Source organism: Heteronotia binoei, chromosome 15 (assembly GCF_032191835.1).
Source record: "Heteronotia binoei isolate CCM8104 ecotype False Entrance Well chromosome 15, APGP_CSIRO_Hbin_v1, whole genome shotgun sequence".
Lineage (NCBI taxonomy): Eukaryota > Metazoa > Chordata > Lepidosauria > Squamata > Gekkonidae > Heteronotia > Heteronotia binoei.
The window spans coordinates 21936240-21963690 of record NC_083237.1 but is presented as its reverse complement, the minus strand read 5'-3'; the positions used below and the strand labels follow the sequence as shown (position 1 = coordinate 21963690).

At 44.6% G+C, this 27451-nt stretch overlaps 1 protein-coding gene across 2 annotated transcripts; it reads right to left on the bottom strand.

Moving 5' to 3' along the window:
• On the bottom strand, positions 1-25961 carry LOC132584388 (apoptosis-associated speck-like protein containing a CARD). 2 transcript variants are annotated; one of them, XM_060256258.1, is made up of 4 exons: positions 25881-25961; positions 10437-10565; positions 7071-7209; positions 1-2415 (listed from the first exon to the last, which is right to left on the bottom strand). In XM_060256258.1, exons 2-4 carry the CDS (start codon positions 10503-10505, stop codon positions 2135-2137), a joined length of 489 nt encoding a protein of 162 aa, XP_060112241.1. In that variant the 5' UTR covers positions 10506-10565; positions 25881-25961; the 3' UTR covers positions 1-2134. The 2 variants fall into 2 exon arrangements, with proteins under 2 accessions (XP_060112241.1, XP_060112242.1); XM_060256259.1 differs by lacking the exon at positions 25881-25961 and having other exon boundaries at positions 10437-10654.
• Between the last annotated feature and the right edge of the window lie 1490 nt (positions 25962-27451).

The window sequence follows — 27451 nt, the reverse complement described above, 5'->3', positions numbered from 1 at the left end:
TTTAAAAATATATAAACGTTTATGGATTTTAAAAAATTTCACTATACAGTACAGTCTCTATAGGTTAGCAACAGAGAAAATAAAGATGTTAACCATCCTAATACATTTAATATCTGGTATTAAATGACAAATCTTCTTGCAGCATAAAAAATGAAGCAGTAGCATAAATGTGGTCTATACATTTCTATCCATTATGATGAAGCACAACATATCAAAGCGTACTAGATTGGCATGAGCATAAGCATAGCTTCCCACTGGCCTGTACCCTCTGGCACCACATGGTTTCTTGGATTCAATCAGGAATCTCCCTTGATAGAACTTTCCAGATGATGTTAACATCTGTCCTAATCCCCCCCTCCAAAAAAAAAATCTGGTTACACAACTGAGCACAGGTTCTCAAGATTAACCAATTATGATGGCCTTGAAAGAGATAAGGAAAGTATCTGCAGGAAGGCCCAAATCATGAACACCTGCAAACTAGACTAGGCTTTCTAATAAGCATGTTAACCCTTGAGGAAAATTAGGGTGCTTTGTCTAACACCATAAATATACTCTGTTATATCCACAGGCAACCTTTCTTTGTAGCTACACACAGCACAATTCTTCCCCTTGCTTTAGAAATTGAGATCAAACAACATCTCTTCCACAAAACAAAGAGGTGATTTGAGCTTTCCTGCAGCCCAGGGATTGCATGAGAAGATCCCAACCTTTCTTTCTGGATGTGCTCATTCAGAAGGAGCAACCTCTTGTGGGATTATGATTGACTTTAAACCATTTTGTGAAATCTCCCAATGTTTTTGCAACTGGCTCTGCTCCCCATAGCAGCCATTTTGTGGTGGCACCCATGATACTTCCTGAAAATTCCATAAGTGAGGATCCAAGGTTGGAGGGGCATGCCTTTCTCTGGTTCAAATCACAATTTGGCCACAGGTAAACTAGAATGTGTTGATGAGTAGTCCCTTGCCCAGTGTTAATAAACAGCCATTTGGAAAAGGGAGCAAAACCTGAAAAAAAATGAGTAATGTAAAGACTGGTTTAGTAAAGGGGATGGAGCGGGAGCTCATGGTTTTGTTTTGCTTACATGTGTATATGTTTTAATGATTAATTTCATTTCCATTGATGGGTAACTGAAACTGTGCTAGCAGACATTATTAATGAAATACCCAATTAGACGAAACCTGAGGCTTATAACAGGATAGGGTTGCCGGCTCTGAGTTGGGAAATTCTTGGTGATATGGAGCTGGAACTTGGAAGGGTGCAGTTTGGGGAGGGAAACAACCTCAGCATAGGCCCCACTGTCTGCCACCAATCATCTAGCCAGTGGGGAGGACTTACCAGAAAAAAAGTGAGCCCTAGTGGATGTTGCAGCAACATCTCTATGTCACCAGGCCCAGTGTATAGGAGGAAGCCAGGTAGGTGGCTGCCTGGCCCCCACCTCACCTACAGGAGCGCTCCTCCTCACTATGCTGCTCTCACTTTCCCAGGTCTATGCAGAGGCGTCGGTGCTCCTTGGAGCCTGCCTAAGGCTCCAAAGAGTGGAGGCGCTGCCCCGCTGCTTCTGTTTTTGAGAAGGTGAAAGCAGCAGGACAGGGCAGCGCCTGTGCTCTTCAGAGGCTAACTTCCCTTGCAAGGGAAGGCAGCTTCCGAAGAGCATAGGTGCCACTCAGCCGTTTTCGCTTTCCCAGATCTGCCAGGAATGGGGCCTAGGACACCAGAACTGATGACGCCGGCCCTTTATGTCACTTTCAACGTGACCCAGAAGTGATGACATGACATCAGGGCAACACTCTGGTATTTGGGCAAAAATTCTATGGTAGAAGCCAAATTTACCATAGAGGTTTTGTCCAAATACCAAAGTGTTGCTCTGACATTACTACACAATGAAATCACTTCGGGGTCATAGCAGAAGTGATGTAGATGCATTGCTGCTTCCAGTAAGTCCTCCCCATCCCCCACCTGTTCACTTCTCAGAGTGTCCATGCACCTGGTTACCATTTCTTCCTCATAGCACAAAAGAGATGATGTCTCTCTTTTTATGCTTGGGAAAAGACACTACAGTGTCCTGGGTCCTTAGCCATGCAAATCAGGATTCTCTTTGCCCCCTGGATGGCACTACACCATCTTCTTCACAGCTTCATATCCCTTCAAGGTCTGCTATGAGGAACGGGTTTTTCTTCCTCAGTGCCTTGTACAGCCGATCCTTGCAAGAGTCGTCCCAGCTTGGTACTAGCCGGTAGAGCTCCCGCATTTTCTCTGGGTTAGTCTCCCGCAAAGAGATTCTTTGGTATTGCTCATCATCCAGAACATTTCCATAGAGGAGATCCAAAACTCCCTCCACTTCAGCAGTCCTCTGGATAAGCTGCTCCCTGTGCTGCTCGATGAAATGAGGCTCCAATGAGGGGTTCGCCTGCATCCCTGTCAGAGAAAGAAGAAGGATCCAAGGATGTATCCATGTCACAGCAGGCTTAAATGGCTTTTCCAGCCATGTCTTTATCCCCAGAGCACAGAGAACTGTAATCCTCCCAGGGGAGGCTAGACATTTCAAACAGATTTCTTAGCAACTGAGAATACGCAAGAGTTTACTGAAGGAAACCATGATAGTTAAAGTAGTAACTAAGCAATGCAAATTGTGTAAATCAAAAGTGGGTGCCAGGCTTTTGCAGGTTTATTGATATGTGCATACTTCATTGATTTAAAAACCTATGTACCTACTCGTTTTAACAAAGGGTAACCATACCAAGTAGGAGTCCTGTGGCACAGAATGGTAAAGCTGCAGTACCGCAGTCCAAGCTCTCTGCTCATGACCTGAGTTCAATCCTGGTGGAAGCTGGGTTCAAGTAGCAGGCTCAAGGTTGGCTCAACCTTCCAAGAACAGTAAAATGAGTACCCTGCTTGCTGGGGGGAGGGGAGCGTAGATAAGTGTTTCCCATCTGCAGGGTAGCGACCCAGCACCGGGCCATGCAAGCCTCAATGCCAGGTTGTGGGGGCCTCCCATTGACGTCTGGCCGGCGGAGCTCAGCAGGCCCAGCCGTGTTTGTGCGGGGGCCTCCGGGTTTCCTGCTGGCCAGCGGGGCTTAGCACGCCAAGCTGCGTGGCACAGAAAGTCACCAGTTTTAAAGGTGAGTTGCTCCCATCCCATTTCTTTCCATTTTTCTTTTCCTTTCTTTTCTCTTTTTTTTTCCCTTTTGTCATTTCATGTTTTCCCAGGCTGCCATTTTATGTTTTTTTCTTTCTCACTTTCTTTCTCTCTTTCTGTCAGTCAGTCTTTTACCCTGTCTTCCTTCTCTGTCTGTCAGTCTTTTCCCGACTTCCTTCCTTCTCTCTCTGTCAGTCAGTCTTTTCCCCTGTCTGTCTGTCTTTCTCTCTCTCTCTTTCTGACAGACTTTTCCCCTGTCTCCTTCCTTCTTTCCTTCTCATTACTAATCTGAGTAGACCGGGGGGGGGGGGGGGGGGGAGAGAAGCTTGAAATGCCCTGCCGTTTCATGTTTTCCCAGGCTAAGAACATTTTATATTTTTAGTTTCCTGCCATGTGATCCTTCTGCTTTTTCTTGATATTTTATTTTTAAAATTGCATTGCAAAATCCTGCTATTCTACCTTTCCTAACAAAATATTGCAAGAGTTTTAGGCTTATTTGTACGTCATTTCCTGGTTCCACCCCCAAATTTTAGTGGACCACAAAGGAGAAGTGTAAAAATAACCAGGCCATGGGGGGGGGGGGAGTTTAGGAAACCTTGGTGTATATGACTGAGGAAGGCAATGGCAAACCACCCCGTAAAAAGTCTGCCGTGAAAACGTTGTGATGCAACATCACCCCAGAGTTGAAAACGACTGGTGTTTGCATGGGGGACTACCTTTTTACTTTTTAACCGTACCTAGTAAATTTAGATTTGTAGGTCACCATCACAAAAAGTAGTCTCTAAGAAGAAGGGGAGCACCTGCTCATTGGTTTTCCTGAACTGACACTGAAGATGTGAACTAAAGCAGGCAATTCTGTACTTCTGGTGTATCAGGCAGGATTGGAAGAGAAGGCATGGCTGGAACAGTGACTCATTCAGAAACACCAGAGCCAGACATGCTCCTCTACTGATGAGCAGTTGCAACTCCTAAAATACCTGAAAGTTATTCCTTGCTGATGTCTGAGTTAATCATGCTCCAAAAGGTAATTTAAGCCCCAAAATGTTGTCTCAGCTATCCAAAGTTTAGGAAATAGTGTGTCACTGATACCCTTCCACCACTTTCCTTTAGAAAGCAAGGTCTTTCTTTTCTCAAGAATCTGAACAAACTGATTTTCCAGATCTGGTCTAGATCTTTCTGAAGGATCTCTGAAATAGCTAAAACATTAACACCCTGAGAAGGGTAGATGGAAGTAAAAAAAACACCAAGTATTGGCCCTTCTGAGTTCACACCTGCCCTTTTTTGCAAAAAAAAAAGAAAGAAAGAAAAAAAAAGTATACAAATGTGAAGTTGCACAATATTAATCTTCTAGTCTTCTACATGAACAGAAGAGTTTGTAAAGAGATGCCTAAATGCAGCTCCTGCATAGGTGGCCACCTGACAGTTCTGACATTATTCTAAGCAACTCAGTAACTGAATACAAGGTATGCCTACAAAACGTATGTAACCATAGGAACTGATTTAACCTGCAAAGAAGGAACTGAGGGAAGGGGACGCCACTCCCTCAGAGAACGTGACATTTGAGATGGGAAAGGGCACTGTGTTCACACTGAAAGGGAGGGATGCCCCCTCAAATTCCTTTAAACTAGAAAAATTATGCAAAGGCCAGCCTGCACATGTGATGCCCCAATGTGAGATTGCACAGAAGATAAACCAGGAAGTTTCCTGATCATGTAAAGCCCTCACCACCCTCACTCCTAGGAAATTGTGAATACCTCTTTTCCCTTTTTCAATTTGCATGCTAGAAAATTCCATCTGAAGTGTACTCAGTTTTGATCCAGTGCCGATTGTGAGAATCAATAAGTCCTCTAGGATAGAAACAGAAGGAAAAAAAATTGTCAGAGCCATTTTTCCCAAGTAATTTCTGCTTACATTGAGGTTTCTCCCATTTAGCAGAGTGTAATCCTACATTCCTGTTTCAGAATGTACACATTCCTTTCAAGGGTGAAGGCCCAGGCATTTTTAAAGAAGGACAATCTTCCCCTGATAATCATAAGGCGTTCTTGAAGCAACTGCTCTTAGTATTCACTGTTTTTTATAATTTAACCTTGAATAGATCCAAGAAGTGCTTGAATTTCAGTTTGAATTTTACCTACCACCAGCACTGAAATCTAATTTGGCCCCTATGTTAAGGCTATTTCATTCCATACTTGGGAGATCATCTGCAAATGTGAACAGATTGTTCTACTAAAAGGTGTGTACTGCTTCACAAGTATTTTTCATATAGCAAATGGGAATTTCTGCAATTATTGGTCATCTGTCTTCTTATCTATCAACTCTCCATGTTCCACAATTGCGCAGAGCATTTACTGCTGCCAGATGTAATACTAGCCCATCAGCAGTTACATATAGTAGAAATAAAAAAAATCCCACTCTCATTAAGATTTTGTACATGCAACTTAAAACAAGTTGATTCATTGTCCCACATTCTTCTTTACTGCTCCCAATATGATACTATTCGCCTTAGGTTTCTAGATCCAATTCTGCTCAATAAGACAAGTTGCTCAGATGCTGCAAAGGTATGCCGGCTTCTTAATGATTTGTCATCTGAAATAACTGAAAAGGTTGCTTTATTCCTGAGTATGGTAATCAAGGATCAATTGTCCAATGTATAGCTGTATATGACTGGTTTATTTTGTTATTTCTGTATTTCTTTTCTGCCTTGTTTATAATCTGATATATGCCAATAAAGGCTTGTGTGCTTGCTATATAGCAAATGCAAGGAGCTGAGCATGCACTAGGCTGATTCTTCTCAATTTTATTTGCCAGTGCACCGCAGGTTAGAATTTGATTGTGCCACTCAATGAGAACAAACTGGGATTCATTTACCTATACATGGGACCACACATTGGCACAGGCCTGCTGCAGAGCTATCCATTAGTAATCTCTTCTCTTCTAGCGCTTTCTAAAGCACTAAGTGTTCCCCCTCTCCCACCAGGCTGGCCTTTCTTGCCTAAACTTGAATGTGATCAGGGGAGGTGAAGCACTCATTCCCTCATTCCTTCTTCGCCACTGTGGAGAGACGCCCACAAAAATCCCACAAAGCATCCGCAGCACAGAAAGAGAGAGGGATGCATGCCTGAACAGAAGACCACCCGATGAGCAACAGTTATAGGTAAGTGCAATCCTGTTTTCATCTTTTTTTATTAGTCTTAAAAGTGCCAATGGAGTCTAACTTTTTAACTTCTATGTTAAACGGCCTGCCTTATAACAAGGTCAGCATATACAGAGTGACAGAGAAATGGTGTATTTACACATTTCTTCTGGGTCCCTTGCTCAATCTGTTGTTGTGCTAAGGACCTCCAGGTGGACATTTCCTTTTTAATAACTGTTTTAAAACCTCTAATGTTAATAGCTGCTCTCTGTACTACATAGACCTCCACCATTTGAACACATTATTCAAAATGGACATCAGGAAAGAAAGAGGCAATTAGTCAACTAGTGAGGTTCTAATCCCCCAGTCGAGCCCACTACAGTAAATTGTCCCCATGGTAACCAGATGTTGGGTAGCAGGAGATGCACTAAGCAAGACAGGGAAGAGAAGTTGGGAACCCCAGTCTTCTCAGTGGATAATCCCTGCAAAGGCCAGCTGCTGGAGAAAAAGGAGCTGCTGAAGGAGAGAAAAACCTTCTAAAGGTTGGGAAAGCCAGGAGAGTAGCATGCTGCCAGGCAGAGCCTTGAGTAGCTGCTGGTGTCCATATGCCTGGGAGCACAAGACAGTACAGTACTCATGGTTCAGTGGAGCTCTTCCAAAATCTATTTAAGAGATTAAGTTCAACAAATCTCTCACACCTCTCACATATCTATGCCAATATACTTGTGAAATAAGCTTGTAGACTTTTGTGCAAGGCTGCCTTAAACTACCCATAAAAATCCACCATCCAACAAGATGTACCTGGTTCAAGTGAAGTATCCCAGACAGAGGAAAGATCTTCCTTATTTTTCAAACTGACATCGACTCTCTCAGTGTTTCTGATACTGAATTGGACATAGGATTGCTGCTGTCCAGGGCTCTTGTATGTAAAGTGCAATTCCTGGTACAGAGTTGGAGAACATCAAATTAGGCTCCACCCCTCAAATCTCCAGGAATTTCCCAACCTGGAGTTGGCAACCCTTTCTCCTTCCCAGCCAACCATCAACCTACTGTGATCCGCTCCTTCAATATCAGCTATTAGGATCTATTATGACAGAGCCATTCCCCTTAATGAATTATAATCTCAGGTTCTGGAGGGAGTAGAATCCCACTCAGTTTCCATAGGTTGAAATTGCTCTGTTATCTGAAGTGGGGTGGAGGGAGTTTCATCAGGGGTTATTTCTCCAGAATTTCTTGCAGATAACATAACTTTTTAATCATTTTATCTTGTTCAAAAGGAGTAAGGGAGCTGAAGGAAGAAAAATGATCAGCTTCAATCGCATCCAGTGCCACTTCACCAGAACCCTCCAAATTAGGGTTGTGAGCATCAGCATTAGTTATATGCTCTCTATCCGGGGGTCCTGCTGTACATTTCTGAGTCCTCTGTCCAGTTATACCTTCCTCAGTCAGGATTGTGGAATTAGCAGATTTTCTCCTAGGCCTTCTAGCTACAGGTATTGAGTTATTATTTGAGATTGGAGTTTTTAGGGAATTCTAATATCTAATCAAAGGCCCTACAGTAGAATCCTGGAAGAACCTCGTTATCTTTTTTTTTTTAATTTTTATTCATAAGTAAAACTTAAACTACAGAAAAAAGAAAAGAAAAAGAGTATCCTAGTAGAGAATGATTGTGGTTACATTAGTTTACATAGCTACATATATCATCCAACATCTTAAATTATAACATCTTAAATTGTAATTAAAACAGTATCAATAACTAATAAGTGATTTTATGTATGTTTCCATACAAATCATTTGTTTCCAAGCCATAGGTAAAATTTTTCCCAATTCTTTGTGGCATCGCATTTCGTAATCCCTCTTACCAAATTTGACAGAATGTCCATTTCCGCTACATTCATGATTTTTTGTATTAGGTCATCCTGCTGTGGGACACCTTTCTGTCTCCAAACTGTAGCGTAAAGGATTCTAGCCGCAGTCACAATATATATTGTTATATACTCATCCTCTCGTGGGACTTCATTTCGAACCATCGAGAGTAACATTATCTCTGGTTTAAATTTAATATTCACTTTTAAAATCTCTGTTAATAACCTATGCACCGCAATCCAATATTTTCTAGTTAGCTCACAACCCCACCACAAATGAAAAAACGAGCCTATCCCTGAATCACACTTCCAACATTTCGGGGGGATGGATGGGTTTATTTTATTCAGTTGGACCGGTGTGACATACCACCTGTGGAAGAGTTTAAAAAATTTTTCTCTAAAGTTAACCGGTTTAATAACCTTATAATTGTTTCTCCAAAAGAGGGTCCATTGATCTAGCGTAATAGATTTCTTCAAAATTTTTGCCCATTTCAACATAGTTTCTTTAACCGTTTCATCCTCCAATTTAATTTGTAGAAGATAATTATAAACCTTCTTAATTATCTTATGTCTTTCAACCATTAATATTTTGTCAAAATCAAAATTATGTTTTGTGAAACCTAATACTTTATCCTTATTATATTTTGATGTGATCTGAGACATACCCCACCAGTCTATCTTGAATCCCTGAGCCACTAGCTCCTCTTTTTTCCTCAGTTTATCCTTGTCGTCAAGTAAATCTTTGTACCTGATCACTCTTGATGATTCCCAAAGCTGTGGTTGGACAGCTGCCTCTTCAGGCGAAATCCATCTTGGGGTTTTGCCCCCATATATCTTAACTTTAATCTTGTTCCAGCCTTCATACAAGGATTTCCTAATCAAATGATTTCTAAAATAAGTTTGGGGGTTTTTTGTATACCAAAGGTTGGCGTGCCAACCTGTCTGTAAGTCAGATCCTTCTAAGGCTAGGATACGTTTGTCCTCTAGGGTTACCCAATCCTTTAACCATAAAGTCAAACACGCTAGGTGATAAATTTCTAGATCAGGTAGAGCTAAGCCTCCATTCTGTTTTCCATCAGTTAACACTTTCCACTTAACTCTGGGTTTTTCCCCCTGCCAAATAAAAGATCTAAATTGCTGGTTAAGTTTGACAAAAAAAGGTTTTCTAGCCGCAAAATTAACCATTTGTAAAAGAAATAAAGCCTCGTTATCTTTATACCAGAAGTCCTAAGTCTTTCCCTTTCTGTCTGGAGCAACAATGGTATTCTAGAACAAAGCAGAAGTCAAGTATCACCTTTAAGACCAACAAACTTTTATTCAGAATGTAAGCTTTCATGTACATGCTTGCACAGATACATTTAAGTTTGTTGGTCTTAAAAGTTAAACCACAAAATTAAACGCTGCTGTTAAATACGTACAGAATCCACCAAACTCACTCTGCTTTTCACAGAAAAATAAAAAAGACTGAGCCTAAAGTGAGAAAGAAGGGAGGAAAAGCAATTACTATCTGGTTACTACTAATTACTAACCATAATTACTAACAGAGATAACCTATCAAACCTCTTTTGCATATATCAAATCTCAGTCAGATCTGTCTCTCATATGCTTAATTAGCCCAGAGAGGACAGTTATAAGGACAATTAAATAAAAACAACAAGCAATACTTACCTAAAATAATTAAAATAGAATAAGATTAAAACAGGTAAAGTTTATAAATAAGCAGAGTTAAAAGTAGAAACAGATATATAGTTAAATGATTAGATAATAGGTAGGCTTAAGTAAGATTAAGTCTCTGACAAGATGCACAAAGTTAAAACCAAATTAAAACACAGTTAAAACCATAAAATTGTTTCTTCTCCACACTTTTCTTTAAAAAAGTTAAAAGCCAGACAGAGTAAAAATTAAACAAACAACAACAAACATCAAAGATAAGCAAAAAGGGAGAAAAAATTAAATTGCCCCAAACAGAGCACAGCCTTGAAATGTCCACTTGCTCAAACCAAAAAATTAGGAATGCTTCATGAATTTGTGTGTCACCACTGTTTTGTTTTTAACTAAACTGAGATTTTCAGAATGCTGGACTCTATACTTTCACTTAAGTAGTGCAATCAAAAAACAAATGCCCAAATTCTCATGTTATTAATTAAGAGTTAATTAACGAACAGCCTCATCCCCCAAGCCCACAACTTCTCCTTTGGTTCTGTATAAGACATGTAATACCATTAGGGCAATCAAGAGAAGAGAGTTACAAACACATTTCATTGCAACAGTGCCCAAGTATTTCTGAAGTCGATGCACCTACCTGAGGGTTTATCTTGAGGTCTGCTGAACTGGACACAGTATAGCAAGAACCGTAATGCAAGGGTTTCATTGTTTGAGGGGGTTTTCGTACTAGCACTGAGTGGAACTTCTCCTCTGTTTCCTGGATTGCCTGTTTAGAAGAAAAACAGGGTTGTACTTATCTGTAACTGTTGTTTATTGAGTGGTCTTGTGTGCAGGCACACATGGGGAATGCACTTGTGCAGGCCAGCCAGAGATTAGCTACTAAAGCTTTCTAGCTCTTACCAGAAGAGTTGGAGCATTCCCCCTCCCCCATCTTATGTCAGTTTTTCCTGCTCAAACAGCATGTGACAGGAGTGAGGACAGCACTCCTCCCTTTGCAGCCATGGAGGACTCACACAGCAAATGATTCTACAGCAGAGAAAGGAGGTAGGGATGTGTGCCTGCACACAAGACCACTCAATGAGCCAAAGTAACCACCTAACGTGATATAATCTGGGCAGAGATTACCCATCCCTTACAAGGGGCTAGAAAAAACAAACCAGAAGGCTCTCTTCTTTACAAAAAGTCTGAGTGCATTTCAGATAAAAAAAATAAGGATTTCCTTACATCCACTAATAGTGTTCTTTGCCAGAGGTGAGAAAGGGGAAAAATATGCAGATGACAATGTACTGGGATTTTGGAGAGAACCCACAAAGTTGGGAATCACATTTGTTTGGGGCAAAAGGGGGCAATTTAAATATATCTCATTGCCTCTGGTCTTATTTTGGCAAACACCCTGCTCAGGATGGGGATTGGTGGGAATGCATAGAAGATAGTCCCTCACCACAGCATTTGAAAAACATCCACGTCCAATACTGCCAAGGAACAGCAAAGGAGGCACTTGAGATGAGCTGGGAAGCAAAAAGGTCCACTCCAGGCCAACTCCAGTCCCTGAGGCACCATTTATGGGTAGATGTGACAGCCCTGCTGTGATAGTCGTCTGTTAGAACTAGATGTCCCAGTGATCTATGTGCCAACATGAATAAGATCTTCCATAGTGAGTACAAGGGAGCCTGTGCTGCCTTGTCTGTATGAAATTTGTGCTGGTACTGTCTGGACATGGCTGTTGCTGACTAGAGCTGCCAAAGAAATTCAAAGCATACCTCTAAAAAAAATTAATGTGGCCCTTGACAGAGTATGCCCCACAATGTGCTGCCCAATTTAGGAGGAAATTCTCAGAGAAAATTTGTGTACTTAGCTTACATTCCCAGAACAGATTATCCCAGTGGGACCACCAAGACAGGGAGCGGACCACTCATCTGGGAATAGATAATGTCAAGTCGGCAGATTCAATAACGAGTCGTTGTTGATACAAAGAAGCTAGTTTATTGGATTCTGGTACTTGCAGGCTATGCCAGCATTGAAAGACTGAGGAACATACAGTAGATACGAAACTATAAGGGACACTTCAGAGGGATTCCTAAAGGGGGGGGGTTATGCAGGAACATTCACACATTGATGTTACTTTTTCGTTCTCAGGCCTTGCTTGGCCTTGATCATAGTAGGCTCCCAACTCCCCTATCGAGCCAAGCCTGAGAAGGCAGAGATAAGACTTTCACATCCTTCCATTTCAAAGCAACACTACATAACAAAAGAAGGGGGTGAGGAGAGTTTAAGTTAGCAGCAATTGACTATACTTTGGTTCTACCCAGAATGCTCTCTGACTGAGCCAGAGTTAGATGCAGACTTGACATACTGCGCCCCCCCCCCTAAGCCGCCTCCACCCCCGTGTTGGCTTGCTTATGGTGAAATCTCTTAATTCAGGTCAGGTGCTGAGATGTCCTCCTCAGCGCCCCATTCATTTTCGCCGACGGGGAAATGTTTCCATTTTACTAAGTAGTATCGAATCCGCCTTTTGATTTTAGAGTCCAGGATTTCTTGGACCTCGTGATAGCTCTGGTTTCCAATTATTACAGGCTGAGGGGCTGGTTCTCGAGGATGCCAATTCGAAGCCCCAGGGTCTCAACGAAGAAGGCTGCAATGAAATACAGGGTGGATTTTACTGAGGGCCTTGGGCAACTCCAGTTCTACGGTCACCTGGTTTATGACTCTCTTAATCTTGAAGGGCCCTAGGAACTTATAGGCCAGTTTCCTAGATGGTTGGCTGAGAGGCAGGTTTTTGGTTGACACAAAACCGAGTCCCCCACCTTGAAATCCCATACTGGGGGGCATGAGACTTGTCGTAGTATTTCTTATAGGTTTCCTTAGCTGCCTCTAAGTTCTCCTGAGTGATTTTCCAACTACCACTCGGTCCCTGCCACGATTGTTCAAAAGTCGAGGGGTCTGAGGGGGTTCCCCCCCCCCCCGGTAGTAGAGGCATCGGTTTCCCTTCATACCCATACACGGTAGAGAAGGGGGAGGCTTTGGTTGAACTGTGCACACTGTTATTGTACCCATATTCCGCAAAAGGGAGTAGGTCTACCCAGTCGGACTGGCGGTGGTTGATAAAACAGCGGAGGTACTGTTCTAGCACCCCGTTCACTCTCTCTGTCTGTCTGTCCTTCCATCTGGGGGTGATAGGCTGAACTTAAGCCTTGCTCCATTCCCACTAAGCTGCAAAACTCCCACCAGAAGGTGGCAACGAACTGTGGCCCGCGGTTGCTAATGACCTTGTCAGGGAATGAGTGGAGTTTCACCACGTGGTCGAAAAATAATGTGGCCAATTTCTTCGCTGTGGGGAGCTGGGTGCATGGAATGAAGTGGGCTTGTTTGGAAAATGTGTCTACCACCACCAGGATGACTGTTTTCCCATGAGAGGGGGGCAGTTCTACAATAAAGTCCATAGAAACCACAGACCAGGGCCGCTTGGCCGTTTCTAGAGGCTTTAGAAGTCCCGGAGGCTCCCCCCCCCATCTTTTTGGCCATGATGCACACTGGCAACCAGCCACATATTCCAATACGTCCTTTTTCAAGGAGGGCCACCAGAACTGTCTGCTGATCAAATGCAGGGTTTTCACATAGCCAAAATGCCCTGACAGTTTGTTCGAGTGGCAAAATTGCAGAACCTCTGCTCTTAGGCTTTTTGGTACGTACAGTTTACCTCCCTTGTACCATTGCCCGTCATTCCCCTTCAGTACCCCCTCGGGTCTCTCTTCTCCTTCCCTTTCTGTCTCTGCGGCCAGTTTTTCCCTGCCTACGCCCTCTAGCTCCTTTCTCTTTTGGGATCGGGTAGTGACCATGGCTGCCACCTGAGAAGGTGGAATGAAGAAATCTATCACCTCCTCTCTTTGGCTTTTGTGTTGCGGCAACTGGGAGAGGGCATCTGCCAGAAAGAACCCCGCCCACCGGACCTGTTTTTCACTCAACTTTCGCTTCCCTGTGAGGGCCTCGAGGTTTTTGTGGTCGGGTCCAGATCTCGAAGGGCACCTTAGCTCCTTCTAGCCAGGACTGCCAGGTTTTTAGGGCGAACATGACTGCAAAAGCTTCCTTGTCCCACACTGACCAATTCCTCTGTTCCCCTGAGAACTTCCGAGAGATGTAGGCGCAAGGCTTCAGCTTCCCCTCCCCATCCTTCTGCATGAGAATGGCTCCGACGACCACATAGGAGGCGTCACATTGCACCACGAAGGCCCACTGTTCGTCGGGGTGGCTCAGGATAGGCTCGCTAGTAAATAGGCGTTTCAGTTTGTCGAAGGCCTCTTGGCACTTCGCAGTCCAATTCTACCGGGCCCCTGGGTGTTTTGCGTCTGGCCCTTTCCCCTTCATCTTTAAGAGCTCTGTAAGGGGAAGGGCTATTTGGGCGAACCCCGCTATGAACGTTCTGTAGAAATTCGCAAACCCGAGAAAAGATTGGAGTTGTCTACATGTTCTCGGGGGGTACCACTCTACTACCACCTGTACTTTGGCCGGATCCATTGCCAGCCCTTTCCCGGACACACGAAACCCCAAGTAGTCTAGTTCTGTCTTGTGGAACTCGCATTTAGATAATTTCGCATACAGTTGGTGCTCTAGCAGGGTGCTGAGTACCTCCCCCACCAATTTCACATGCGATTGTTCATCTTGCGAGTAAATAATGACGTCATCAAGATACACCACCACCCCCTTATAGAAAAATTTTCTAAGTACATCATTGATAAAGTTCATAAACACTCCTGGGGCGCCTTGCAGCCCAAATGGCATGACTAGGTACTCGAACTGTCCCATCGGTGTGTTGAACACCGTCTTCCACTCATCCCCCTCGATGCGGACTCTGAAGTACGCATCCCTCAAGTCCAACTTGGTAAAAATCTTGCCCTCCGAGACCGTGCTCAGTAAGTCCCGGATAAGGGGGATGGGGTAGGCGTTGGAGGTGGAAATCACATTTATCCCGCGAAAGTCCGTACAAAGTCTAAGCGAGCTGTCCTTCTTCTTCCTAAATAGCACCGTGGCGGCGTGAGGGGCCGTGGCCGGTCTAATGAAGCCCCGGGCTAGATTTTGGTCTAAGAACTTGCATAGCTCCTTCTTCTCCTCCCATCCCATAGGGTACCGTTTTGCCCTAGGTAGGGTCTCCCCTGGGATCAGTTCGATGGCGCAGTCCGTGGCTCGGTGGAGGGGCAGCTGGTTAGCTCCTTGCTCGCTAAAAACCCCCATTAGGTCCCTGTAGGCCCTTGGAACGGTGTGAATTTCTTCTACTGACATGCACGCCTGTTCCTTTGCCACCGGCGCTCTCGGGCCCCAAGCCGGGTTCCACCCGTGGTGCGCGCATGAAGGGTCTATGAATCGGATTGTTTGTGCCCCCCACCTGATGCGGGGCTCGTGCTTCTCTAGCCATCCCACCCCCAACACCACTGGATACGAGCAGGACTGGGCGATGACAAAAACCTCTTGGTCCCAATGCTCATCGATCCCCATTGGGAGGGGCTGAGTCTCTAGCTTACATGGTTCCCCCCGCATCACGGGCCCATCCATCTGTTCAAACTGCATGGGGCAGGGTAGGGGCGAGCTCTCGAGTCCTAGGGCGTCTACTATCTTGGGGGAAATTAGCTCTCGGTTACACCCCGAGTCTACTAGCGCCCAGACTTGCATGAACCTTCTTAAGCTAGGGTTCAGCAGCTTCACTGTTACAAAATATAAGCATCCCGTTACTCTCACCGTCACCGGTGCCTCTTCCGGCTCGACCTGCTGGTTGGCACCCTTCAGATCAGGTCAGTCTCGTTTCCTGCCAGCTCGGCCGACAGCAGCACCTCCTCGTCCAGCTCCTCGGTCACTGCCGCGCTGCTCTTCGCCGCTTCCTTAGGGCGGCTGGCCGGTTTCTTCGGGGTCGGAGTATTGCCCTTCCCCACCCCTGGAGCTCCTTTGGGTGGCAGGGGATTCGGGCAGCTGGAGGCCAAGTGGTTCGGGTCGCCGCACCTGAAGCACCTGCGGGGCCCTGCGGTCGCTCCTCCTCCTCCTACGGGTTTTTTGGCTTCAGTTTTGGGAGGACCCGGTTTGGGGTGGCTCTTCCCCGATTGGTGTTGGCATTGCATCGCCACTCGCTTCAGGCTGGTTTCCACCTCTCCCGCAAGCTGGATCCAACCTACGAAGGTGTTAGGCCGGGCTTGCGTTAGGGCCCGATCCAGGATGCTGGCGTTCAGGCCCCGGGTGAAATGCTCGCTCCACCCTCGCACCTTGGCTGCGTTCGCCCTAAACTCAGCAACGTGCTCCCGGATGGATCGGGACTCTGTTGCATGTCCTGAAGGGCCGCCAGGGCACGAGCCTCCTGCAGGGGGTCCTTGTACTGAGCCATCAGGCCCTGTAGGAAGGTGTGGACATAGTCCAGCTCCTGGCTCATAGCCTCGTACAGGCTCACGTACCACCTCTTCGCGGCCCCCTTCAGCTTGCAGCCCAGGTAGTCCACCCTGCTGAATTCATCGGGGAAGGTGTTCCCCCAGTAGTACATGTAGCTATTCGCTTGGATGACGAAATAGTCCACCTCCTCCGGATCCCCGTCGAAGGTGGCCTCCAACTCTCGACCCTGAGGGGCGACAGGGCCCGCCGGCTGCGGTCTTTGCCCCCTCGGAGGGAGGGGAGCCTGAGGCTGGACCGGGGGAGCTCGTACTTGTGGAGCTGGCGGAGGTCTCCGGGGTCCAGCGGTTCCCAAAGCCCGAGCGAGTTGGGTGGTCAGGGCTTGTATCTCATCCTTCAGCCCCTTAACCGCCCCGTCGACCTCCTTGCGAACCATGGCTCGAACATGCAGGCATCTTCCACATGCATGTCTTTCGGCCGCGGCTCCTCCTCGCCCCCCTCGGCCCTCTCGCTGCATTCGGCGCCCTCGTCTTCGGGCACCCGAACGACGATGATGCTGTCCGCCTCACCCGTCTCGAGAGTGTTCGGGTTGGTGGGCTCTGGCTCAACCATCCTAACTCTCCACATGTGGCGAGTCATGATGGCGTCCCGGCAGATCGGGGCCTCGTCCATGGTGGTGGTCGAAGTCCGTGGCTGGTACTGCCGGGGGGCGATCACCAGCTGAAATGGCGGAGGGGAGGCGGCCGTTCTCCTGGAGTCTAAGATGTGCCAGGGTGCCTCTGTCTCCCCTTCTTCAAAGGGGAGCTCCTCGCCTTCCGGAATCTTTTCGGCCATCTGGTTACAAAGTTGCCGGGACGATGGAGCTCGAAATCGGGAGTCCTTCAAAATGTCAAGTCGGCAGATTCAATAACGAGTCGTTGTTGATACAAAGAAGCTAGTTTATTGGATTCTGGTACTTGCAGGCTATGCCAGCATTGAAAGACTGAGGAACATACAGTAGATACGAAACTATAAGGGACACTTCAAAGGGATTCCTAAAAGGGTGGGGGTTATGCAGGAACATTCACACATTGATGTTACTTTTTCGTTCTCAGGCCTTGCTTGGCCTTGATCATAGTAGGCTCCCAACTCCCCTATTGAGCCAAGCCTGAGAAGGCAGAGAGAAGACTTTGACATCCTTCCATTTCAAAGCAACACTACATAACAAAAGGAGGGGGTGAGGGAGAGTTTAAGCTAGCAGCAATTGACTATACTTTGGTTCTACCCAGAATGCTCTCTGACTGAGCCAGAGTTAGATGCAGACTTGACAGATAACCTTTTCCATTTTGAGTCATGTAGGGCATCAAGAGATTGCAGAAACCAGTTTTCTAACAGTCTCATTAACAGATGTGCAAAAGGGACCACATTAGTTAAACCCATGAGGCCCAAAAGCCTCAGTATAGCTCTAACTGACTGAAATCTGTTACAAATTTTCTTTGAACTACTGACCATATGACTGCCACCTTGTCCTGCAGGAGAATATTAATCAGATGGTGGAATCAGACAATTTGGATTATTTTAACAGAGAAAGACTGGACTGTGATGGAAGTACTTCACTTGCCCTTCACAAAATGATAGAAATTTTAGTGCAAAATAATCTGTTTCAGTAGGGTTTGTAGAATCTTTTGGGATCAAGTGCCGTGTTCTACTGGAGAAAGTTTTCCTTCCAGACGTTTCGTTCTCAGCTGCGGAGAACATCCTCAGTGGCGTTGCAGCCGGAGCAGCTCCGGCTGCAACGCCACTGAGGATGTTCTCCGCAGCTGAGAACGAAACGTCTGGAAGGAAAACTTTCTCCAGTAGAACACGGCACTTGATCCCAAAAGATTCTACAAACCCTAATGATGTTACCAGCCGTGAAAACCTGAAATCTTTGATAATCTGTTTCAGTAATCACTATGGGTTTCTAAAGTAGTTGCTTGCCCATAGCAAACAATGAAACCCACTAAAAATAAGAGCGTTGAAAGAATAATTTAAGAACATTTGACATTCATGCCAACAGCTTTTCTGTGTCCTGCTGCGTCGCAAATGAACCAAGAGACATTCAGTGGGGATTGGCTGCAAAGAGACAAGCCTTTGAGTAGGCAGGCTGCATTTTAAGCACAGATGTGAAAAACTGTGAAGAGTGAATGAGATAAACATGTATTTGAGAACATACATATTGTTCAGAGGTTTGCTCAGCAGAGGACAAGGAAGGCTGAAGCTCCCTGCCTGGGATACTCCTGTTTGAAAACTCAGATTTGCTGCCTTTAAATGTGCAGAAGGATCTTAAGACTATGGAATAAGTCATTTCTGTGATCTCAGGCAGGTATGCTGCAGTCTCAATTCTAGCGGTTAGTTCAGGGCAAGTTGCAAAGTGAGACCCAGAAGGTCTGGAAAGAGGATGAAGGAGCTCTTTTCACAGCCTTTGTCCTAAGACCATCACTGTAGTTCAAGCACCAAGTAGAAGTTTTACAGCATCAGCCCCACAATTCCACTAATAATGTCACAATAGATGCCTATTATGGCACTCACACAATGAGAAACAATTTTATATTCTATGGAGATATGATAGACTGGCAAGGCCTGACTAAGACACGGCAAAAGATCAAAGAAGGAAAGAAGATACAATGTTGGATATATTTTCACATTGCTTCCAGACTAAAAAAAAAAGATTGTTTCACAATCTAAAGATCATCTATTGGGACAAATTTATCAGGTGCTGCTTCAATATGATTCTGAAGAACAGGTTAAACCTGGCATGATTAAACGTATGCAAAATTTCCGTGAAGAAATACAGTTTCAATGCTGAGAAAATATATGAACTAAAGATATTAGATTTACTGCTAGCCAAGTATTAAGAGAAAACTGGTACAAGTTATTCTACCAATGATATGTCACTCCAAAAGATATTGAAAAGGTGGACAAGAATTACAAAGGGTCTTGCTGGAAATGCAAAGCACAAGGCACTTTTTATCTTATTTAGTGAACTTGCATATAGATGAAAAGATACTTGGAAAACATACATAAAGAGATTCAAAATATTTTAAAAACCAAATTCCCGATGAAACCAGAGATTATGTTATCGGGAATCCTGCCAAAACATAGAAAGAACTTCACAAGACCTTCTTAGATATATGTTGATAGCTACCAGAGTAATATTTACAATGAAATGGAAGACAGAAGAATGTCCTATAATAAAGATCTGGAAAGAAAAACTAGCTGAGTATGCAACAAAGGCAAAACTAATACAAATAGTTGAGCACTGATAAAATGTCAGCAGAGATGGCAATCTTACTACCCTTATTATCAGTTAGATTTTTGAAATTATCCAAATATTATATTAAAGGTGATGATGATATTGATTACAGTTTTAAACTATTTAGTATTCCATTAGCATTTAAATATTTACTACGAGTAAGACTTAGAATCTGACAAACGATTAAGATAATATCCACATTTTTAAAGGATGGTTTAAACAGCACAGAAATCTTTTTGTTAAAGACGTAACCTTTTATTGTTAATAGATTATTGCTAACATTAGGAACGTTATTGCCTATTCTTTTAAAGTGAGAACTCATTCCAGAACACTGTTTTAATATCTGATTCTAATATTTGATAGTTTTTAAAGAACACATATTTTGCCCTTCTGTATCCCATTGTTAGAAAATAAAATCACAAGCAGTTTTACTTCCATGCACTATTTTATTCATAACTCTCAGCAAGACTGTCATCCATTAATAGATACCTGCCTAAGCCCTGCATTCTACCTACTAGCACTGAATAGGGGGAGGCATGCATCCCATCTTGTTGGTTCTCACCTGTATCAACGAAGAATCATTGGGAACCAAGTAGAGGTTAAATGTTGGGTCTATCTTCATGGAAGGCACCACATTAAGTACTGCGATGCTCTTGAAAATCTGATAAAGTATCACCACAGCATGCACACTGAAGAGCCTGTCGTAGAGTGGTTTAATTAGCACACCCAGCAGAGAGAATTTGGGATTCTTCCGCAAAGCATAAAATTGGGACACCCATGCCGGTTCCTCCAGGATCAACCCTGCTCCAACAAAATGGGCAATTTTAATCTGAGAGACGACTGTTCCTCCACCTAGGAACAAATTGTTAAGAAACAAGAGTTATAACCTTGTTTTTTCATATGATCTTGTTATTGGAATCAGAGCAGATCAATGTTTGTTCTGGCACCTTATGAAAATAAGTTTAGAATGTATTAGAAGTCTGGACTTCTTTCCCATGAACCAAGACAGCAGTCTAATCTAGCATTATAAGGGAAAGGGGGCTGGGTGAAGAGAATCTAGATCCTGGGTTCCTAACTCAAATCTGTCCTTCCAGGTCACAGCACACCTGCAGGATCAGTCCAAAGGTTTCTAGCACCATAGCCAACCCAGGCACACACACACACAAATGGCATGAGCTGGGCTGGTGCAGAGGCACTGCAAATGGAGCTGGGTGGGTGCAGAGCTGGTAGCTCCTGCTCGTCCTCCCTCCCTCAGGAGAAGAGGGCTATGACCGGCCAGGCAAGAGACTGCATGTACAGAGGCAGGAGGAATAAAGACGAAGCGAGCCCATATCTGCTGGCTTCCATGCCTCCCTCCTCTTTCAGCTACCTTGTAGTCTTGAGCCTCTTCCCCCCCCACACACACACACACCTGCTCTGGTGCCCTAGGAATCCACCTAGGTGTACCTAATGGATGGGCCATCTCTGTCCATCTGCCTCAGTAATGCAAATCTCTTTAACGACTTGCAGAAGTTTTTTTGGTGTATGTGTGACAGGGATGGTAGTAGTGATGAAACAAATGGAACTATGATTGGTTGTATCTGACATGATGTTTTAGAGGGACTACATCCCCTTTTTCACAAGTACTTAGGGGGCAAACCTTTTCTCGCACACAGAGTCAATCTGTCTAAAAATGTGGCTGCTTGAGAAAATGCAATCCTTACTACCTGTTTTTGTTCTCAATGCTGCCTTACCTTGTAGACACAAAAAATGAGGAAGGTAAACAACTGCCACATTCTCTTCAACATCTGCCCAGATCTCAAACAGCGGTCCAGCTACCATCCACGTCTGCATTTCAGCTATGCTCAGGTGCTGATCCCAGGAGCAATATGCATATTCGATAGTCACAGCTGCCGTTACATCAAATTTGAGTTTGGTAATGGAGCACTGGAAAGAGCCTCCCCAGGGGAGGTGAATTCTGCATGTCACAAGGAACAAAAGAGGCAGAAATGGCCCAGTCAGCTTCTCAAGGGGTTCAAACGTATCTTTGCTTACACAAATTCAAGAAGAGGGTACTCCAGAAATCACATGAGTTTGCTTAGAACCGTATAACTCAGAAAATTTCTTTCAAAGCAGACCAAAACATGGACTACAAACACCAGAAATGAAGCTACCAATTAAGCAGCAGATAGAGAAATTTATATGCGCACACACACACTCAACATATCACAGAAGTGAGTACACCCCCTCACATTTTGTAAATATTTAAGTATATCTTTTCATGTGACAACACTGAAGAAATGACACTTGGCTACAATGTAAAGTAGTGAGTCTACAGCTTGTATAACAGTGTAAATGTGCTGTCTGCTCAAAATTATGCAACACACAGCCATTAATGTCTAAATGAACTGCAGCCCCAGACCATGACATTCCCACCACGCTTGACTGTAGGCAAGACACACTTGTCTTTGTACTCCTCACCTGGTTGCCACCACACACGCTTGACACCATCTGAATCAAATAAGTGTATTTTGGTCTCATCGGACCACAGGACATGGTTCCAGAAATCCCTGTCCTTAGTCTGCTTGTCTGCAGCAAACTGTTTGCGGGCTTTCTTGTGCATCATCTTTAGAAGAGACTTCCTTCTGGGACGACAGCCCTGCAGATCAATTTGATGCAGCGTGCGGCATATGGTCTGAGCACTGACAGGCTGACCCCCCACCCCTTCAACCTCTGTAGCAATGTCATGGTCTGGGCCTGCATGAGTACTGCTGGCACTGGGGAGCTACAGTTCATTGAGGGAACCATGAATGCCAACATGTACTGTGACATACTAAAGCAGAGCATGATCCCTTCCCTTCAGAGACTGGGCCGCAGGGCAGTATTCCAACATGAATAACGACCCCAAACACACCTCCAAAACGACCACTGCCTTGCGAAAGAGGCTGAGGGTAAAGGTGATGGACTGGCCAAGCATGTTTCCAGACCGAAACCCTATTGAGCATCTGTGGGGCATCCTGAAACGGAAGGTGGAGGTGCGCAAGGTCTCTAGCATCCACCAGCTACGTGACGTCGTCATGGAGTAGTGGAAGAGGACTCCAGTGGGAACCTGTGAAGCTCTGGTGAACTCTATGCACAAGAGCATTAAGGCAGTGCTGGAAAATAATGGTGCCCACACAAAATATTGACACTTCAGGCCCCATTTGGACATTATCACTTAGGGATGTACTCACTTTTGTTGCCAGCGGTTTAGACATTAATGCCTGTGTGTTGCGTAACTTTGAGTGGACAGCACATTTACACAGTTATACAAGCTGTAGACTCACTACTTTACATTGTAGCCAAGTGTCATTTCTTTAGTGTTGTCACATGAAAAGATAAACTTAAATATTTACAAAATGTGAGGGGGTGTACTCACTTTTATGACATTGTGTGTGCGTGTGTATATATTCATTTCAAAGAATAAAAGCTTAGACAGATGTTTTCCTAAGTCTTCTAGAGGATGCCAAGCTACTCTGCAGCAGCTGGCGAGCTACCAGGAGTTCACGAGGTATCTGCTGGGAGACCCCTGCCCTAAATCCTAAGTTATAGATAATTTTTTTTATAGACAGATAATTTTTATTTGTATCCCGCCCTCCCCGCCGGAGCAGGCTCAGGGCGGCTAACAGCATTATATAAAAACAAAGTTACATCCAGCAATCAAAATTCTGACAAGTTTAAAATCAATCAAATAAATTAAATTAATAAAAGTGCTATTGCTATTCGTTCTTTTGTGGTGGCGGTTATCCTTAGCAGCTTCTTTCTTCAGCGAAGGCCAGTCGGAAGAGGAAGGTCTTGCAGGCCCTAAGTAAAGCTCAAACAATGTTATGCTAAAATTATTAATTTATTTACACCATTTATAATCCACATTATTCAGAAACAGACTTAAAAGAGTAGTTTCTAGGGTCCCAGGGAAAAACTGGTTGCTTCCCTGTAACCTATGCCTGTAACCTTCAAGTGGTCATCTCTGCAGTCGCACACTGGGTTCTGTGCCTGCACTGGACCTTCGTCAGGAAAATTCTAGAGCTCTCTTATTTTTGGTGGGCCTTCCCTCAGCTTTGGGAAGCAGGCATTAACCATGCATACCTAGAGCTGAGGGAAAACTCGCCTCCCACTCAGTTCCTTCTGTGTACCACTGGTAAATAAAAAAACTCAAGGTAAGTGAAAAGGAAATGCCAGCAGTAGGAAAGGCTGGGTGGGCACACACGATTGCACAGATGATGACTCGAAGATCATAGGTGACAGGTAAACAACCTATTTATCTTCTTCATGGTCTCTGTGCAGGCCACACACCAGGTGATTAGTGAGCTGACAGGTAAAGGATTCTGGACTCCCCTGCTCCATACCCCCATCGCTGACCTAGCTTATTCAGTAATTGTGGGGGTGTTTGTCAACAGCCCTTTTAAAATCCTGGGCATCTCAGTATATTAAGTTATTGAACTGCAGAATGTTTTTATTGTTTTATCTGTATTTTTAATCTGTTGTGAGCTGCCCTGAGCCCTGCAGGGAAGGGTGAGATAAATATCCAAACAAATAAGCCTTGGGTTTCAAGACTGGATCCAGTAGATTACTTCATAACATTTCAGTACTGACGCTACCAATGCTGGCTTATTCCACACTTCTTCATAGGTTTCCAGATGGACTGGTAGCATAGGAAGTATGGCAGATGGCAGTAGGTCTCACTGGAAGAAAGGCTGGACCACACCAGTGACCTTCAGGGCATCCATAGCCACCCATATCTGGAGGAGAGTCGCCATATGTCAGATAAACTCCAAAAAAACTTCAGATGGTGGGAGCAAAGTAGTTTGTCCCCTTTGGAACTGGAATCTTCAGTTCCAGTGTTGGTTGGTTCTGGAAAGGTAAGTGCAATGTAGTCAGGGCCCAATGGTGGGATGGCACGGGCATCCAAAATCCGGCAAGTTTGCGGAGTTATTTCGGTGGTGGGGCCGAAGAGGCAGTCTTGGTATGTTGCCATGTACAGTCATAGGCACGGAACCATCAGTATGTAGAAGAACTGCCGAGTCTAAGGAGGGAGAACAGCGATCATTCCTCAGAGGCCGGCGGTGTCAGTACCAGTCAGTGCATGGCAATGATCAAAGCCTCAGATCTGACAACTGGGTTCAAGATCTGGAGTGACATGGATGCCAACGAGGAGAGACGGAGGGAGAGTAGGAAGGCAGCCAATGTGCCCACTGGGAGCAGAAGGACGAGCGCTGATGATAGCAAAGAGGATGTCGATCTCAATTATGTTGATGAATGGACAAGGGAGCCCCAGGGGCTCATAGAAGAGCCATATGCTCCATGATGAATGTACCATTGATAGCTATGAGAGGAACAGCACTGGTCTTGGGAGCAATGCCTCTATCTCAGGCAATACTAAAAACCAAAAAGGAACTGAGTGGATGGTGCCTTTTCCCTCAGCTCCAGGCATGAGCAGAGTGAACCTGCTCCCCAGGGCAGGGAGAAAGCATGCCAAAAAGCTTTTGACAGAGCTCTACAATTCTCAGTCTGGGCACACTCAGGCCCTTTACCTAAGTGTGTGGACTGCACAGAGACCACAAAGAAGAGGCAAAAGTTTTAAGCAAAGCTTGAATGAGCTCTCAGAAAAAGATATCCTTTTCCCATGTAATCTGTGAAAGTTTATAAGTGTCAGGACCCATGCAATGTCTTCTGCCATGGTTTTTGCTTTTCCAATGTCATTCCTTGTGACCTACTGAGCTACTGGGGGGGTTAAGCTGTACTGTAAGCAATTAATGGGGCCTGGGAGGGGAGGGGAAAGCCCACGTTTTCCTGGACTATTTAGTGGGTGTCTATACTATCCATGTACCCTTCTGGCAGGCCTTGTCTAAGGATGGGGTCTTGTACCTGTAGCAGTTCAATAAAGTTTCTCCTATATTCATACAGCGGAAGCAGGGGTCATTTTGTAGAAAAATAGGTGGTGGAGCTCATCCAGTGATTGTTATGCAGCTGCACATACTATTCAATGGACAAGGAGGTGGAACTCTCAGGAGGAGGTGGAACTCTCAGAAAGCTTCAGGAGCTGCGCTCCTGTAAGCTCCCACTGAATCTGAGGCCTAAGTGGAAGTATATCTAAGTGTTACTTGGCAAACCTCATGGTAGGCAAATTTGTAAGCTGATACTGAACAGAACAGAGGAGAGGACAGTTTGCCAACAACTAATAAGCCAGATGCATCAGAAACAGAACTAATTTGCAAGTTAACACATACAGTTCATTATTTAGGTCCTTGAAAGATCCTTTAACCAGTCTGGCCTGAGTCTGTTTCTCTACTGAAAAGATTCCATTGGCTTCTGCAGTTGGAAAAGGGAGGGGAAAGTAGTCAGGTCTACTAAGGCTATACTTTGATCTCAAAGAGGTGAAACTGACAAAAGAATCTCAGCTAATCCAAGATGGTTACTCTCAACCCTCACCTGTATGTCTTCAGCTTTCCTTCAGCATCTGGAACAAGCTCTGGTTGGATCTCTGAAAAACCCTGGGCAACAGGAGATTGTTATTATAACTTGTAAAGCCAGATTTGGGAATCTGTAGGCTTGATATTGATCATATTTCTGGCTTACATACATACAATGGGACAGTTGAATTTTTGCTGGAATCAGCAAGGCCTCCAACAGAAATCTGCAGCTACCTTGAGTTCTCTTTCCCTCCCCAACCACAGAAGCAAGGGAGTGGGGGAGATATGAAAAAAGAGTTACCAAGTTCCATTAGTTCAAAGTAGCAAGTTAACTGTGTAATGATCATATTCCATTCTACCTACTGAAGACAGGTCCCAAGCCTTGATTCCCAATGTCTACCTCATGTCTGTTTTACTCCTCTATTCATCACTCACCAATTTTTGCCAGGAAGAAAACCAAGAACTCCCACTACAGCCACCTCTTGTTCTAGTATGTTCCCTTCAGCAGGGAACCCAGGCACTTACCTGCTCTTTCTTACATAAGCTGCATTTCTCTGCAAGCCAGTTGGGAATTAAGCCATTTTCTATAGTTTTCCAACCTGTCCCATAAAGAGATTAAATTGCAAATGTAATAAAAATTTCACCATAAGTACGGTGAAGTCTGCACTGCAATTCCTGAGATGTCAGACAAAACAAATTTCTAATTGCATACCAAGCTTCTGCACCTTGTAGTTCAGTGTCTCCCTTTTTCCTGCTTTGTTTTTAGTCTTAACAGAAATGTGCATCCTGTTATAAACGATGGCACAGCTGTGGCCCAAAGACATTATATAAGGCACTGCTGGCAATAGAAAGGGAGAAGAATCTACCTTAATCATTAATTAATTAATTAAACTAAACTGGTGCAGAATGCCGCGGCCCGGCTGTTATTGGGCCTCCCAAGGTGGGGGCACATTCGGCGGGTCTTCGGGCTCTGCACTGGCTTCCAATAATATACCGAGTTCGGTACAAGGTGCTGGTCATTACCTTTAAAGCCCTATATGGCCTGGGACCTGCCTACCTGAAAGACCGTCTCTCCCCACATGTTCCCCAGAGAGTGCTGAGGTCGGGAACTCAAAATCTTCTCGCTATCCCTGGGCCAAAAGAAGCCCGCCTAAAATCAACTAGGGACAGGGCCTTCTCTGTTATGGCCCCTACATGGTGGAATCAGCTGCCGGAGGAGGTGAGGGCCCTGCGGGACCTTATTGAGTTCCGCAGGGCCTGTAAGACAACCCTCTTCCGGCTAGCTTACACCTAGTCTACATCTAACTGATACGGGAAATGATAGGTAGCTTACCATGTAGCTTTGTTATGCACATTGCTGTATTGTCTAATGTTTTTAGGTTTTAAATTCTTGAATGTTTAATTTTTATATTTTAAATGTTAGTTTAAATTATGTTCAATCACTTGTTGTGAGCCGCCCTGAGCCACTTGTGGGAAGGGCGGGATACAAATCATAAAATAAATAAATAAATCATTCACACAAATAATGATTTGCATGCTAGGTTCCCAACAATGAAATTACAATATGAACATATTAATATACCCACCAAC

Bases quoted from the DNA above. Each gene is read 5' to 3' on its own strand.
- LOC132584388 (XM_060256258.1), bottom strand. From the start codon at position 10,505: ATGAAACCCTTGCATTACGGTTCTTGCTATACTGTGTCCAGTTCAGCA. The intron at 7,210-10,436 runs GTAGGTGCATCG...ACTCTGTACCAG, and splicing joins ACCTCAAGATAAACCCTCAG to GAATTGCACTTTACATACAA. The intron at 2,416-7,070 runs GTACATCTTGTT...TTTCTCTGACAG, and splicing joins GGATACTTCACTTGAACCAG to GGATGCAGGCGAACCCCTCA.